At 38.4% G+C, this 16,974-nt stretch overlaps 1 protein-coding gene across 1 annotated transcript; it reads right to left on the reverse strand.

Annotated features, from left to right (window-relative positions):
- Window positions 1-709: 709 nt before the first annotated feature.
- Window positions 710-13,647, reverse strand: plb1 (phospholipase B1). Its single transcript, XM_013908396.1, has 42 exons — window positions 13,608-13,647; window positions 13,433-13,496; window positions 13,165-13,228; window positions 12,983-13,017; window positions 12,245-12,311; window positions 12,108-12,156; window positions 11,384-11,449; window positions 11,219-11,284; window positions 11,080-11,135; window positions 10,904-10,961; window positions 10,693-10,800; window positions 10,540-10,581; window positions 10,119-10,187; window positions 9,905-9,982; window positions 9,729-9,789; window positions 9,578-9,636; window positions 8,944-9,017; window positions 8,819-8,862; window positions 8,409-8,517; window positions 8,250-8,301; window positions 7,265-7,345; window positions 6,689-6,754; window positions 6,509-6,609; window positions 6,342-6,423; window positions 5,601-5,705; window positions 5,393-5,488; window positions 5,218-5,289; window positions 5,036-5,113; window positions 4,852-4,912; window positions 4,713-4,771; window positions 4,035-4,102; window positions 3,900-3,943; window positions 3,660-3,759; window positions 3,508-3,559; window positions 3,300-3,380; window positions 2,415-2,480; window positions 2,170-2,264; window positions 1,765-1,846; window positions 1,554-1,658; window positions 1,310-1,405; window positions 1,127-1,201; window positions 710-1,035 (listed from the first exon to the last, which is right to left on the reverse strand). The coding sequence occupies exons 2-42, from the start codon at window positions 13,488-13,490 to the stop codon at window positions 778-780; spliced, it is 3,138 nt and encodes a 1,045-aa protein (XP_013763850.1). The 5' UTR covers window positions 13,491-13,496; window positions 13,608-13,647; the 3' UTR covers window positions 710-777.
- Between the last annotated feature and the right edge of the window lie 3,327 nt (window positions 13,648-16,974).

Here is a 16,974-nt window from a genome sequence, read left to right on the forward strand (position 1 = left end):
TGTAAGCAGCCACCCCTGTATAGACCTGCTACATTATTACTGATTCAAAAAACAAACAAAGTAAAGGTTACATCAGGTTACACATAGTAAACTGATCTGGTTTGTAATTATGTCTGCAATGTGTCAAAATAAATACGTATGTAAGTGGCGTAAAGTATAGTATTTCAGCTTGTGCTGAATGAAAGGGGAAACCGCAGAAAATGTTTCTCAATGCTTGAGTAAATGTACTTTTCACCCTGTCACAAGTTTGTGACATAATCAACAGAAGCTGTCGGCATATTTCATCACTCTAAAGGGATCATAAACCATTCCTGTGTATATTTTATCAGCAGGCTCGGCCTTTGGAGGTAATAATCAACCTAACCAGCTGGAGCATTAGTAGTTTCTGTTTTGCAGTGCTTTTTCTGCACAAACAAGTGTATTAAGCTGGGTCAGGATTGAGCAGTCACACTACAGTACACTGTTTCATGAATTATTGCCAATTAACCCTCCATTTCCCACCACCCACACCATACAGTCCCACTAGTATTTGTCTCAAAATGAAAACACATTACAAGTATACACAAAATTACCACAGAAACTTAATTCGGTGTTTATTTAACTGCATATATTTATATATACATAGACATATGTATTTAAGTTACAATATTAATTTATCAAAGCAAACAGGATCATATATAACATTGTACAGTTTTGAAAAACAGCCTCATTGTCAATGTTTGAGTAGCTCTTTATTCCCCCCCCCCCTAAATAGTCCCATGAAAAAACATAACAAAGTTAAAATTCTGTGCCCTTCATCTGCCCCGAAGTCATCATCTTCTTCTTGTTCTTCCTGGCTTTGTAGGAGAAGAAGAGCCAGGTGACAGCTGAACCAATCAGAAGGCCAACAACCGCCAGCACAGCAGCGAGCCATGCTTGCACAGTGTTAGGGCACTTTGGATTGCCCGAGGCTTGTGGTGTGATGTCAGTTATGGGTGGTGTGGCTGTGACTGCAGGAGCCACACTGTTTATCTTTGTGAAGATGTAAGGATGCTCCTGGAACATATAAATAGGATGTCAAAGTTCAATTCCATAAACCTGTAAAAAAATACTGCAATAAGAAGTGCTTCTGCAGCTGATTCCTTACCTCAGTGGGACACTTGATTCTGTCTCTGCCATTTGAAAAGGCGTTATACGTCTGTTTTTCCCCAACTGGTTCCATCTAGAGACAAAACCACAAATGCATGTCTGTTTAGCATAAATTGCAGGGAGATGTTGTAATTATAAAGGCAAACAGTTATCCCTTTACTACCCACATTAAAAGACTCACCATGTTATTCCACACAGCTACAGCCATGTCAGCATGTCCCCGTTCACTGAAGTGGAAACAGTCCTGGGAGAAGTATGTGACATCAGGTTGGCCTTCCTGCACGAGGGAAAACACACAATCATCCCTGTTTGTGGGTAAAATGCATCCTGAGCACTGACAGACGTGTTACTGTCCGCAAACTAAATGTTTACATATAAATACATGTAGAGCGTAGTGGAGGGTGATGCGCACACGGAAGACTTACAGCATTGAAAGGTAAGATGGTGCTTTTAAAAAAAGGCTGGAGAACCACAGCAAAATCCTCCTTGTCGTCATAGCGACCTCCATCCAACAATTTTTCGGTTTCAGTCTGGCAGTAACAGATGGCTGATGTTATTAAGGTAATGTAACAATCCTGATTCATCAACACTTGTTCAGAATCAAACATTTTACTATCAAGGCTCCAGCCTGCTAACCTGGTATTCCCGATTGATTCGTTTTGCTTCTGCCAGCTCTGGTGAATTCTCTCCCGGGTCCAAGAAGCATCGGCAGACAAACCTGGGGATACACAGGGAAAAAGTCACTGATTTGTTATTCATTCTGGTATGAGGCAGTTGTGTCATACAATACAAATTATATCTGATATTCTAGTTTTTCTCAATAGACAGTGCAATGAAGAGGAGGGGATCTACAGGAAAGGGCCTCAGGTCGGAGAACCTCGGCTGTTGTATTTAGCCTTACAGCATATAGTCGCTTGCTCAATCTATCACCTAGACCTGATGTCTTATGACAGATTCCCTAGATATAGACGAGAAGTGATTTAGACTGCCTTGTAATCAATGGTCTTATTCATGAAAAGTTGCTTAGATTGATGAACATACTGTTGCACCACATTGCACCCTAGGGTGTCCTTATTGATCTTGCGAAGACCTTCAATTTCCAGGATCCCCAGCACGTTCACAATCGTCCTGGGAACCTACAATTAAAAAAAAAAATCATAGAAGAGTGGAGCTAAAAAACTGGATGAACCCAAATATTTTTTTGGTTCAGAATCTCTTAAAGGTATCTTCACTTATGAGCTTACTATATAATATTATTCTTTTTACATCAATAAAAATAGTCTCACCTCATTGTACAGCATGTCCAAGCTTGTCATCATATGATAGCTGTAGTTCTTAGGTGAGTACATGGCCTGTAGTTTGGAGAGATGCAATCAATAAGGCTATTTATTAACACATGAACTTAGTTCAGTTCAGCCACGACTTTTTGCCCCACCCACCACACCCCATTAGTGTTTTCTTTTCTTTTTGTTGTAGCCAGCAGCATAATTAAGGCAGATATGAGGGGAATGTGGCCAAGTTTGAACCCACCAAGAGAGAGCCATGCAACATGTAAGAGCGCACTAGCAACAACTAACCCTAAGCTGTCACTACAGTCTCAGAGCTCATCTTAAATTGATGCTGCACTTTGATATTCTGCTTCAAAGCACAAACATTAAAAGAGAGACTACCCTGACAGTGGAGCTTGAGGGGTGTAATGGGAGAGGGGGTGTGGGGTGGGTTTAAAATGAGAAAGGAAAAAGCGGGAGCGAGCAAGACAGAGACAGGAGGAAGAAGAGAGTCTCGGTTGACTTCTGTGTTGTTTATGCCTCTTAGAGAACAAGGCCTGTCACTGTGTTCTGTGTGCTTGTTCAACGCAGACATAGGCCGGGGTAGAGGAGGGAGGGGGTGATCTGTGTTGCAGGGCTAAAGCGACAGAATGTGCTTATTGAAAACAAACCATGTCTGCTCTCATCCCTGTCTGACACAATAAAACAATAAACGGGGGGTGCTCACAAGGCTTAATTATTCTGCTCCAGTGCTTAGTTCCATTTGGGGAGTGATGATATCTCGAGAGGGCGTTTAACACCACTGGATGTTTAAGCACTACACTTGCAGAGGGAAATAATTTTTTCCCTTCAAAAATGCCCTTCAAACCACATTTCCTGTGACGACTTCTTAAAGCAACTCACCCGATCGTTGCAGTATTGACACAGGTCATTCCCTCCGATGAAGAGGGTCACAAGCTTCCAGTCGTTCTCAAAATCCACGGCCTAGTTTGATTGGTGGTGACAGATTCAGAGAGACAGGTTTAATTACATGTGTTTTCCCGCAGAAAACGTGGCAAGGCTTGAGACAAGGCTACATTAAAAATCACTTGGTAATGCATGTTAAACTCACTGGGTCCTCTTTCATGGCATCAATAAGGCTTCTGACCTGTGCAGGGATTTGTCTGCATGGAATTGCACATAATTAGCCCATGCAATGCTTCCAAGATAGCATAGTAATAAAGCCATTTATATATCTGATAACACGTCAACGTCAGAACTCACGATATTTTAGCGCCCGATACGGCCACATTGAAACCAGCCTCCTTTTTTCCTGTTCCTTTTGACATTCCTTGGACATCAGGATTAAACTTCTTAAGGATATCTAAAGTATACATTAAAAAAAAAAGTTAGGGTACAGAGTTTACTCAGTTAAAGACAAAATACAGTTTTTTGTCAGACTATTTCTGCCATCTAGTGGTGCTTATGTGCACTACAGTTCAACACAGGAGGTTTCTGACTTACTGGGTAATGTTGTGACAGTCTCAAGAGTATCATCACCTCCAATGCTAATAAAAAAAAATAGGCAAACAAAGAATGTGTGTTTAGAATGCAACGTTTATACTTTATAATGTGCAAAGTCTTGTTTTGGTCTCTCACCTCCACGACACTCCTCTGTACTCAGTACTTAGCTCCACCAGACTTTGTGATTTAGCACCAAAGGCGGCCTACATTTGGGAAAAGGTGATTTTACAGCTGAATCATTAACAGACTCCCCCCGTTTCAACCACTCTCTCATTAAGTTGATATTACTCTATCTGTTTATACATTAACTGATTTATAGGTACCTAGAAAAGGTGTGATGTGTAACACTGTTATTACTATTATAAATGATTACAGATTAATCTACTCGCTATTGGTCCCAGAGACCAAAAAATGTGCCAGTGAGTATTTTTCAGCTCTTAAGGACTTGAAAACAAAGAAAATCCGTCCTTTAGACAGTAACTCTGTTACTTTGTCTATTAGTGACGTGATTTATGAAATATTACAGTATTAATGGGTTTTTCTGGCATTCAGTTTTTATTGTAGAAGCAAGTACGTTTGATTTATTTAGAAACTTTGATATAAATTAGATTTGCAAGAACTGAGAACAAACAGAGAAGAAAAAACAAGACGCATAAACCACAGGCAGATAACTGCATAGCTGCCAAATAGTTGACTAAAGCTGTGAGAGGCAAATGAAGGATTTGGATGAAAAACAGTGAGCGGAAAGTTTTGGGAGTTATTTAGAGGATTTATTCAGTTATGACAAAATACCAGTCACGCTCTTGAGCTTACCGTTAAAGAGTCTCCCAGAGCAGCCACTACCTTGATGTCTGCTGGTCGCACCTTGTGAGCTATTAAAAAAAGTCAACATGAGTATATTTGACATGTAATCACTGTATTTCAGAACTGCATTATAACACAGGATGAGCACCTGAAGTGGGCACAGAGTTGGACGGTGCCGTGTTTGAACAGGAGAAGTCACTCCCCCAGTTCTGTAATATAATAAAGATATATTTCATAATTAAGACTCAATCATTTTCCATTGTGCATAATGTAAATAATAAATGTTTGCCACAAGTGTTTGGGGGGTATGAAACACCTAAATTATAACCTACCTGGACTGGAGCAGGAGTGGGTGGTGGGCCTGGAAAGGTGTAGCCGCTATTAACAGCCGTCCTAATGAATGGGACTGTCTGTATTTGGAAAGAAAAATGGAAATTAAAAAAAAAAAAGCTAATGAAAGCATAAAAGTAATAACATAATAATGCAGAATGCTGAGATTTAGATTCATTTTTACCTCAGAGGGACAAATCAAATCAACACCAGCTGTGAAGTTTTGCGTAGAAGTCTTGCTGCCCAGTGGCTCAAGCTAAAAGAGCATGAAAGTCGGTTACAAGTTAAATAACAAAACAAAACAAAAAACCCCACATGGAGCAAAATATTGATGTCATAATGGCCGTAGAAACTCCTACCATATTGTTCCACAGACCACGGGCCATGAGTGTGTGAGCTTTCTGGCTGAGATGAAAACAGTCAGGGGCAAAGTAAGAGCGATCGGGCCGGCCGTCCTTTTATAAAGAAGCCAAAGAAAGGAAGACTTTTTTTTTCAAGTTAAACAAATTCCTAAATGAAAACAAAAATACTGTAAAAGTGTGGTGTTTCACATTTGTAAGACATTACCTGTAACTTGGGAAGAGAAAGCCCTCTAAGGAAGGGCTGCAGTATCACAGTGAAGTTACCATGCGTGTCATACCGCCCAGAGTCAACGAGCTGTTGCATGCCAACCTGAGAGGACAGACAGTCATAAGATGACCTCACAAGAATAAAAAGCAAATAAAGTTTTTGACTTTGCAGTGACAGTTATATTCAGTGGACAACGACATCATAATATCGCCCTCTTTAGCCTTTAAAAAGTCCACTTATTTGTTGTAGCAAGCTTTTAAACCTCAAGATAAATTCATTATGACCTCATGAAATTGTTTAAAATACACAGGTGTCTTTAATTTTTAGTCATAATTATTCAGTTACTATACAATGCAACTATTAAACCAAAGAAACAAAGAATCTGTTATTATAATTGAAATCTACTTTCATTCCTTAATAGACTGACTGTAGAGTCAGTCTATTTATGCCTTTGAAAATGCTGCTGTCAGGTTAAGTAAGCTTGAGAAATGTGTAATGCACATAAGAAAGCACAGGTTCATGAGAGAATTGTAATTATTTAGTTTATTTATTTTCTTTCTGTATTCATCTCTTATTTTATCACTTTACTCCAGAGCCATTATTGTAAGCAGTGGAGGAGTAAATTTTGTTTTTTTCTTCAATTTTTTAAAATTGTACAATGACAAATAAAGGAACCCTGAACCTTGACATGTGGAAATTATGGAAAATCCTTCTTTTTAACTTCTCTCTCTTTCACACCTGGTAGCCTGTGTTGTAGGTCTCAAGCATCTCGAGTTCAGCTGATCCGTCTTTAGGACTCAGGGCACAGGAGCAAAACATACTGGAACATAAATGCACAGAGTGTCAATTAGTGGTTTACGATTTTTGGTCAAACTGTTTGTCCAACACAAGAAAATATTGCTTACTTTGCAAGCCATGTTGGACACCCCAAAGTCGAATCACTGTGCAGATCACGTAGCTGTTTGACGCTAAACAGCTCTACCAGATTGACAACGGCACGAGGCACCTGGAAAGATTTCGACATTGAAAACATTCAGGGATACTGAATGGCTGTGGCAGCAAGGTGCAAGAAGATGAGAACATACTTCACGGTGGAGTATGTCTAGACCTTCACTGATCCGACGGACCACGTTCCTGGGTGAGTAATAGATCTGTAGGGGGGAAACAAAATCTCTATTACAAAAGATCCCAAGCATAAATGTGAAAAACAAATATCTGGTAAATTATTGAATTAGTTATTCCACTGAAACGTACAATTAAACTATTTTGATTATAATTTGAATGCCGAATATTTTCTTCTAGCTTCACTAATGCAGGAGTTGGCTATGATTACTTGTCTTTAATGATTATTTTGGACTGTTAATCAAGTAAAGCAAGCAGCTTTTGAGGCTTTTGTCTCTGAAAGATTGTTATGATAATGAGGATAATTTTAAGTTGTCATTAAAATAATAAAATATTTTGGATGAACAACATGAAAAATATCTCTAAATTTGATTTCGACCAAAAATTGACATTTGAAATTTAAACTATATTTCTAACAGCTTTTTTTCTTCTAATTCAGCAGTTTATGGCAGTTCAATGGTATGAAACCGCCTGATTATGATGGCAAAGTAAGTAAGTACAATATATAAAACAACAAAGACAACATGTGGAGCGCTTACAGTGTCCTTGCAGTAGTCGCATATGTCATTTCCACCAATGAACATGGTGATAACTTTCCAGTCATTGTTGAAATCGATACGCTGGAGGACATAAGAGGTAAAGTTCTGTGTTTAATTTGTTCATTATTAACTTAAAGCTGTGACAAAATACACATGACACTGTGTCTGAATGTACACCCACCGGCCACTCTATTAGGTACACCTGTTCAACTGCTTGTTAAGACAAATATGTAATCTGCCAATCACATGGCAACAAATCAACATGTGGACAAGCTGATCTAACTGAGTGTCAGAATGAGAAAGAAAGGTGATTTAAGTGGCTTTGAATGTGGTATAGTTGTTGGTGCCAGTTGGGCTGGTATGAGTATTTCAGAAGCTGCTGATCTACAGAGATTTCTACACACATCCACTACTAGGGTTAACAGAGAATGGTCCAATGAAGAGAAAATATGCCATGTTGATGCCAGAGATCAGAGGATAATGGCTGGACTGCTTTGAGATGATAGAAAAAGGAACTATAGCCACTTGTTACAACCAAGGTCTGCAGAAGAGCATCTCTGAATATACAACAAATCAAACCATGAAGCAAAAAGGGCTACAGCAGCATCAAAAGATCTCACAAAGTGCCACTCTTGTCAGCTAAGAACAGGAAACGAATGCTAATGCTTTATGAAAACATGGATCCATTCTGCCTGGTATCGACAGTCTTGGCATTTTCTTGGGTCGCCTTGTGCTCCAATCCAATAAACCATCTTTGTGATGTGGTCGAGCAAGAGATCATGGATCATGGATGTAAACCAGACAACTCATGATGCTGTCAATATGGAGCAAAATCTCTGAAGAGCGTTTCCAGCATCTTGTTGAATTCATGCCACACAGAAATAAGGCAGCTCTGTTGGGAAAAAGAGGTCCAACCTGTACTAGGAAGGTGTACCTAATAAAGTGCCCAGTATGCATATTTCTCCTGCAGTTATTGCTGACTTACCGAATCGCTTTTCATTTTGTCCACTAGGATGCGCACCTGTCCTGCCATGTCACTAGAAATAGCAACAAATGTTATCTTTAAAACTTGCTGATTATGTTTTTTTCGTATAGCATGCTGCAAATCCTGCTAAGGTTGAAAGTAAGTACAAATGTGACTTACTCGCTCTTTGCTCCAGGAACAGCCTGATTGAGAAAGGCTTTAGCATCATTCTGTCCACTGATTCCTGTAGAGAATCCAGTCAGGGAGGAATTAAACTCCCTCAGGATGTCTGAAAAAATGATTAGAAGTTAAAAAAAACAACCCTCAAATAATGATTTAATTGTTATAGTCTTATATTGTAATTTAGTCATTGTGACAGCATTTAGATTTCTTAAGTATACAAAAGTGCCCTTTCATTTTAGCAACCAAACTCATTTTGTTGATTCAGGTCATTAGATTGCATAAAATATAGACCTGTTCAAGCCTATATCCTTTAGTGATGGTGATGAGAACCACAATTTAGTTTAATAAGTAAAATACAACTACCATTTTTTCAACTTCAAAAACATGAGTGCAAGATAGAGACATACTGGCCAGAGTTGTCACAGTGGTTATGTTTTGGTCACCACCAACGCTGAAAGTTGCAGAAATGTAGTTAGTTTTATAAAGTAACTCTTCCAAAATGTAAACAAATTTGTATTTTAACTTGTCTTACCTCCATGACAATCCTCTGTACTGATTAAGCAGTAACAACAAGTTATCTGATTTTGCACCTACGCCATTGGCCGCCTGCAGGAAACATCAGATGCAAGACAATAAAAAGCCGGGCTAATAAAACCCAAAGGAATGAATTGGTTAGTCCTGCAAGGTACTATACCATAGGTGTTAAACATATGGCTCCTGGGCCACAACTGGCCTGCTTTGCATCCTATTCTACCCCAAATGTATAAAGATTGCAGAGAAGTCATTAATAACTGCAATTTTTCAAGAAAATCCAACGTGATTACAAAAAATTGTAAAAGTATGACAGTAAAAAAGTTAAAAACATAAAATCATAAAATACTTTTATGATTGTTTACTTCTAAAATTTTTTTTTAATGAAGGTTTTATGCCTTTGTAGATCTAGTGGGTCTGTAAATTAAGTGCAAATGAGAGATAGAGTTAATTATTTTTCTTAAGAATCAGACTGCTCACCCTTTCCTACCTTTGAAATTATTTGTTTATTAAATTTCAATGTTTTTGAAAATTATTAGTATTATCATTATTATCATTACCAGTAGTAGTAGCAGTAGTATTATTGATTTTACTGTTTGGATGAAATTGGGCTGTAGGAGAAGGGAAACACTCACTGTTAGAGAGTCACCAAGCGCTGCCACCACCTTGATGTCTCCAGGTTTGAGCTCATTAACTGTACAGTGGAAAGAACAATGTGACTGAGCATGACTGGACTGAGAAACATATCCCTCAGTGTAGTAGTGGAATTTAAAAATCATTTCTCACCCGATGTGGGTACGGTGTTAGACGGGTTACGGTCTGTGCAAGGTATCTCGGTACCCATCTCCTAAAAAAATATACTCAGGTCAGTTTATCTACAGATTTAAATTATCTTCTTTACTTTATTTCTTTCTTTTCTTTCTTCTTCTTCTTCTTTTTTTTTTTACATATCTGACTCTTACTTGAACTGCTGCTTTGTTGTAAAATTCCCCCACTGTTTCAGGAGGGGAATTAATCTGTGTACGCAGGAAAGGACTCTCCTGGGATGAGAACAGAAAATTCACAGTTTTAACAGTTTAACATTGAATTTTATAACTTAAAAAGTCTACTCTATGAGATGAAAGCATAACACATTAACACTTCAAAGGCATTTTTCAATAGACTGCAGTGACTCACCTGGTTAGGGCAAGGAAAAGTTATGGCATTTCTGTCCGTAACCTTGGGCTCACTTGTCAGTGGCTGAAGCTGGAGAAGAAAAGGTCAATGAGTGGTTAAGATTTGGGGTTATATGTGCAGCTATTTTGCATCCAGCAGCCTACAAAGTACAATCCACTCATCTGTGCATTCAGAGTGAACAACATTGAGAGGAATCATCCTGTAGATAATCCCGTGAAGTAAATCATTAAATCTTTTGTCAGGCATATTAACACTTTAATCTGTGTTTAATCTGACACTTGTTATTTCTGGCCTTTAAATTGAAGGGATGGTTTTAATGTCAGAATAAAATGAATTTCTAGAAGTCTGCTGCTCTTTCACACTGCCTATTTTCATTTTATACATTTTCCTTTTTGCATCTAAGTGTGGTTTAAGAACTTACCAGGTTTGTCCAGAGTTGAATAGCCAACTGGTCAAGGCTAGACTGTGTGGAAGCACATTACATATGCAAGGTACACATTAGTCAGCAATATTTGATAAGTTGTTAATAAAGGAAAGATTATGCAACGTAGCTGATAAGAACAATGTTACTTACAGAGTCTGATTGGGGCTCAAGGATAGCGGGGGCTGAATGCAACATAACAGTGAAGTCTGCACCATTGTTATTCCACTTTGGATTTTTGAAGACATGGCTCAGAGTATCCTGAAAAGAAATCCCAAATAAAATAGTCAGTTAGGCAGGAAAATATGTCAGAGAGAAAAAAAAAAGGATGCACAGAAAATGCATTTATTTACAAGTAGTTTACCTGCAGTGCTTTCAGGAGAGTTGCTTTATATAGGCGTTTGGCATTACACTCACACGTGCTACAAAATTAAAAACAATCCTATAACTGTACATGCATAACACAGAACAGACTTGAAACATGTTTTACATGAGTTTTTATCACGTTGCTTTTGGTAGATTTTTGTGGGAAACACTCACTTATCTTGCTGATGATATCCACTCCAGGTGACCACATGAACTAAAGTACGATGCAGCTGTAAGCATACACCCAGAGTGTTATTTTTGATTGCCAATCCATATGTTCATGGAAAAACTGAATCCAAAAAAAGGACCATACCTGTTTCTGCAGTATCTGCAGAGCTGCTTCCACTTCTTGCACTGCAGCCTCAATATCTTCTTCAACCTGAAAAACAAAGAAATGGCAACATTTTGTATTTTTTCCTTTTCGTCACATGCGGCACCAAAAATAGAGCCTCAGCAGAAATTAAACAAGAGATCTTACATGTGACGAACAGGCACATATGAAATCTGCAGGCACAAACAGCAGCACAAGCTTCCAGTCTTCCACCTGAAAGGACATGCAGTATAATGTATGAGTGTCTAAGTTATTTCTTTTTCATGCACACTTTGTTAGATTTGATTTTCTTGGATAACACAGTGCACCTCAGTTGGGCGAATGCTTGCAGTTTATGAACTTAACCTGTCATTGTTCACGTCTACCCAGAGAAAACGTAACAGTTTCCATCAATCTCACGTTGACTTTCTGTTTCTGTTTGATGCTTTCGTTCATTCCTCTCGTTGTGCTTCATAGGATTTTATATATGACTGATTTTCACTCATGCGTTAAAATGTCTTAAATTAAAGTGGCCTCATTTATCAATACGTTTTTATGCCTGTGAAGCTCTTTGAACCTCTGTATGTGATATTGGTTATAAAAATGAAACTTAAAATTAATTAATAACTGTGGCATTTCACCACCAGAGACATTCCTGAATAACCATGACTGGGGGATTTAAATTAGTTAGTGATTATGGGAGTACCCAAGCACAACATGTCTCCTTGTTGAGATATCAAGCTGAGATTGAGGTTTTAGTGAAAGTACCCTGTCATCTGTTTCATTTGTATTTATGTATATGCCATTGTATTTATAGTGGATAAGCTCATTCACTGTAAAGGTCACAGAAACATTCAGATGCATAAATTAATATGACAGGGGTTAATTCTACCTGATGTGAAAGGGAGAGTGAAAGATCCTCGGCTTCTTCCAGTAAACTCCTGCAAACACAGAAACTCTCATGTAAAGAACCCTGCATCTGTCTTCTTAAACAGTATTTATCTGTAAAATGGGCATAATGTGTTTTACCTGGACTGCGATGAGCTCTGAGCTGATTGTTGAGCAATCACCGTGGGGTTAAACATGGACAGCAACTCTATTCAAACCACAAAGACATTACAGTGAAGACTGTGGTAGGCGTTAACACACAAAAATAATGTACAGACAATGTACATTATGACATGGATAATAACTGCTGATAAAAAGAAAGCTTTCTTTCTTTTATGTTCATGTGAAATCAGGGTCACTAATCAATGTTTATGGCCCCTATCTTATCCTTACAGATAAAGGAAACTATATGTTTATTAACCCTGACCTTGAACTGAACTATTAACTGTAAAAGTACATAATACATAATCACAAAGGCCTTAATGATTTGATAAGCATTTTTAAAAAAAAGCTTTAATCCACTTGAAGTTGGCAGTGAAAGGTGAAATGATAAAGCAGGTTTATAGTGGTTAACTAAAACAAGATTAATGGTCAAGTTCTAGGCCTGATAACATAATAGGAGATTTAAATGATATAATAATAATTAGTTGGGAAATTATTAACTTTGAAACCATGAAACCGAAGTTCAGTCATAAAGTAACAAAGTATTTTGGGAAAACAGTTTTGTGATTACAAACACTACATGTAAAAGTAATTTCAAAGGTTAACAGTTGATAACCAATGTGATTATTTATATTAGATTGCATTGTACATTTTTAATTTTATACATTCATCTCTTGATATTTGAAAATAGTACAACTGGCTGTAAATGAGACTTACCAGCTAGTCTACTGATAATTCTGGAGGCTTCATCCCTAAAAATGAAGACATACACATTGTATAAGACGGTGGTTGTGTTCAGTTAGGTTTACTTTTAAAGCCGCAGTACATGCTGACCCATTCAGTGTTCATTCTTCAGTATTACTTACATAGATTTGTGCTTTTTTTGTTTTGCAATATACCTGTTTGAATCTGGTATTCCCAAGGCATAAACAGTGGCGATATCAGTAGGTGTCAGAGCATGAACTGGTGTTGGAAAAGCAAGGAAATGAAATGTCAGCAATCTCATAATGCAACACTAGAAAATATATTTAAAAGCAGACCTATTATAGAAGGATGAAAGTAGTGACTATGTGCCTTCAGGCAACTGTTGTTGTGATTTGATGCTATAGAAATAAAATTGAATTTTAACTCAGTGCAGTCACTAATTATACCTGCAGGGAGCATTACCTGAAGAAGATGGAGACAAGTGCGGTGGTAATGGTGAGCAAAGTATGGACATGTACATTTCCGTCTGAATCACATAAAAAAATCTGTACATTAGTACATTACAAGAGCAATATACAGATGCTAGTATAAAATATGAATGTGCAGACAAAAAGGTGTGATAACTGGCAAAAAGTACCTCTTCTGTTTTTACTTTTGTCTGGTCGCTACCTTCAACACCATCTAGATGGGACGTAAGTCAAAATTAACACGTTTAAATTTCTAAAATACTGAAATGAAACCAAACCCATGAAATTAATCAGTAGAAGTTAGGCAGTTTATAAAAGTTGAAAATCTTAAATTAAAAAGAGTTAATTAGGTTAAAAAATATTAGCAGGTAACAATAAAAAAAGTTGCATTTTTCTTATTTTAATTTTGTAAAACTCTTTGAGATTTTTAGCGAATAATCAACTAAATTAATGTTTGCGAGATGACTGATTGGCAAAAAAACCTCATTATATTTATTTGAGTTCTACTTAGTTTAAAACAGAAAGATAAAGTATTAGCTTTGCTGGGATATACTCTCTCTGAGTGCCCTCATAGATGCTTCTCAGATTTTAAAATTGCAACTTAACAAGACTTCTGTGTAATTTACTACATTTGCATTTTCAACCCAAAGTTCCTGAACATTTATATCTAACGTTTTATACTCAGTGTATAAAGTGTACATCAGCAAACATGAGATAATTCTAGTATAAAACACAGCTTAAATACAAGGCACTCTGTAAAGGAAATAATGCTGTCAAACTGGTCAAATTAGGTAAATCATGCATGAGCCAGCAGTGACCGCTCAGTCAAAAGATCATTCTGATTTCAGATCATGCTGTGCCTTCTTGCCCTTAAAATTCGCTACATAACTGAGCACATTAAAGTAATCCAACCTGTTCAGTACTTACCTGAATATGTCATGCATAATCCAACAAGGATAGCCACAATCAGGAGCGCAGCTCGAGCCATGATGTGGTCAGAGTGTTTTCCACACTGGGGAATTTGTGCAGTTCTTCCTTATTTACCTTTGAGACTCAGAGAACGAAACTATCACTCGCTGTAAAAGTGCAGCATATCAATAAAGAGTGTGGAAAAGACCGGGATTCCAGAGAGAGCAAAGTTTTAAAAGGCAAAGAAGGGAGCCAGAGAGGAAACCCTGTCAAACAGAAAAGAAAAGAGTCCTCCCTGCTATGTTTGTCCTTTACACATCTGCTCTTATTCTCTTTTATAACCCCTTCTTATCATTTTATCCAAATGACAATCGATCGCATCCCTTTCTCTATCTCTACAGCTATAATTGTGCTGTGTCACCTATTGGGACACATAAATCAAAGGACCATGAAATGAGTATCAGTTTTTGGACTTCTAAGTCAGAGATTAAATACCTTTATATAACAATGACTGGCATATTAGTGAATCAACTGAATGAATAAAATCCATATGTCGTGATTTTAGGTAATTTTTTGTGTGTAATTTGCTTATTTTAAACCAAATAACTATTCTGAAGTTAAAATTTTACCAGTTTCTGTTCCATTATGTCATGGAAGGGGTTTGTGGACACAATGACACATCGTGAGGATCACATTAATGATTCACAGTAAAACTCACGTGGGTGTAAAGACACAACTAAGAAAATTATTTGCAGGTTTACAGTTTTCTAGCTTTCAGGGATGATTTCTGTGTATTTTAAATATGCTGCCCCACAATTTATAGTTGGACTAATGCTTCACTTTGTCGGAAGACGGTTCTTAACCAATAATGATGAATGGGAGTTCCTGGTGTTGCATGTGTTTCACCCAGGTTATATAATTTTATGCTAACAACCAGCAAGTTCGCTTTTGGAGATGTTTTGAGATATGATTAGATTGCTAAATACTTTATGAGTTGTGTCCTTTGAGATGGCTGTGCAGATAGACCCGACCCTTGGAATCAGTGCAGGATAATCAATCAAGATATCTTGATGTTTTCGAGTTGTCAGGAGTTTTCCATCAAGCAAAACATTTTAGGTTTATAATGTTATGACATGTTGTATCAAAACAGGCATAAACAGCCAGGTTATAAATAAGGACAAACTGAATAACTAAGCAGAAAAAGATAAGAAACAGCTTCACTAGAGATCGGGACTTTTTTGATCTATGAAAAATGGAGCTAATCCAGTTGACTGATATCTTACTTACACACACTACATATGTGTTACAACTGCTGATTTAAGGGTGTTGCATTTTGGAGAGCCTGAAGGTGTATTGGGAAGGAGCTGAAAGAGCTAAGGTCTACAACTTCAACACAACTGCCTTCTTTTTTCATGTTCACCCAGTTCCCTCGCTGCTGCAGCTTCTCATATTCCATATCAGTGGAATATGGTAGCTATTGGATCTGCAGAAAAGTGTGACAAAGAAGGTGCTTAAGAAGTACAGCCTTGGAAAGACTCACAGCTTTGGCCAGCCGCTTGAAGAGATACACCAGAGAGATTGAAGGCATGAGAATAAACCAGCTGTTCTCCACAGAATACTAAAAGAGCATATGGGAGAAGGACACAACCCAATACTCAGTGGATGGTGGATCTGAGAGCAGACCACAGCAACCACCCTGAACAGGGTCCAGTAGCCATCACAGTGGCAGACATCCAAGAAAGGGTCTCCAGTATGAAGAGTTGGACAGCACCAGGCCCCGACGTGGTTCACGCCTACTGGCTGAAGAAGCTGACTGCACTCCATGAGCGTCTGGCAGCACAAATGAACCAGCTGCTAGTTGACGAGAGACCCCCGGAATGGCTAACTGAAGGCGGGACAGTCCTGATGCTCAAGGACCCCCAGTACGGTCCGGTCCCATCCAAATACCGGCCAATAACCTGCCTCAGTACTACATGGAAGCTCCTGTTGGCTAAAATGAACAGGCACATGGGTCAATACGTAAGCGGGGCACAGAAAAGAATTGTCAAGAAAACCAGAGGCGCGAAACCTAGCAGTCAGCCAAGACTGCAAGACTAGGCTGACCAACCTGTGCACTGCCTGGATTGATTACAAGAAGGCCTATGACTCAATGCCCCACACCTGGATCCTGGAATGCCTACACCTATACAAGATCAACAGGACCCTAAGAGGCTTCATCAGGAACTGATGCACAATCCAGCACATAACAGCAGGGTGCAAGATGCAAGCAGGCAGGGCATACATTGAACGCCATTACCAAGTGGCCGGCACAGTGTACAGAAACATCTGTGCCGAATATAGCTTGGAAGTCCCGAGGTCAAAATGGGAGACGCCCCCAAGGGTGGTGGAGAATGGCCGAGCTAAGATCCTGTGGGACTTCCAGATACAGACGGACAAAATGGTGGTGGCTAACCAACCGGACATAGTGTGTCACGGTTCTGGGTCTGTTGGACCCAGTATTTTGAGTTTATTGTATTTTGATTTAAGTTTGCATCAGGGATTGTGTTCTTGTTCTCTTGTCGTGTTATGGTGATGATTATGATGTCTATTATTAGAGTTCCATGTTTCTGTTTATCTGGGTTTAAGATG

This window comes from Pundamilia nyererei, unplaced genomic scaffold, assembly GCF_000239375.1.
Source record: "Pundamilia nyererei isolate P.nyererei 1_Seehausen unplaced genomic scaffold, PunNye1.0 scaffold00010, whole genome shotgun sequence".
NCBI classification, from domain to species: domain Eukaryota; kingdom Metazoa; phylum Chordata; class Actinopteri; order Cichliformes; family Cichlidae; genus Pundamilia; species Pundamilia nyererei.

Bases quoted from the DNA above. Each gene is read 5' to 3' on its own strand.
- plb1 (XM_013908396.1), bottom strand. From the start codon at position 13,490: ATGTACATGTCCATACTTTGCTCACCATTACCACCGCACTTGTCTCCA. The intron at 12,312-12,982 runs GTAAGTCTCATT...TGGTTTGAATAG, and splicing joins AATTATCAGTAGACTAGCTG to AGTTGCTGTCCATGTTTAAC. The intron at 5,706-6,341 runs GTGTGAAAGAGA...CTGTCCTCTCAG, and splicing joins CCTACAACACAGGCTACCAG to GTTGGCATGCAACAGCTCGT.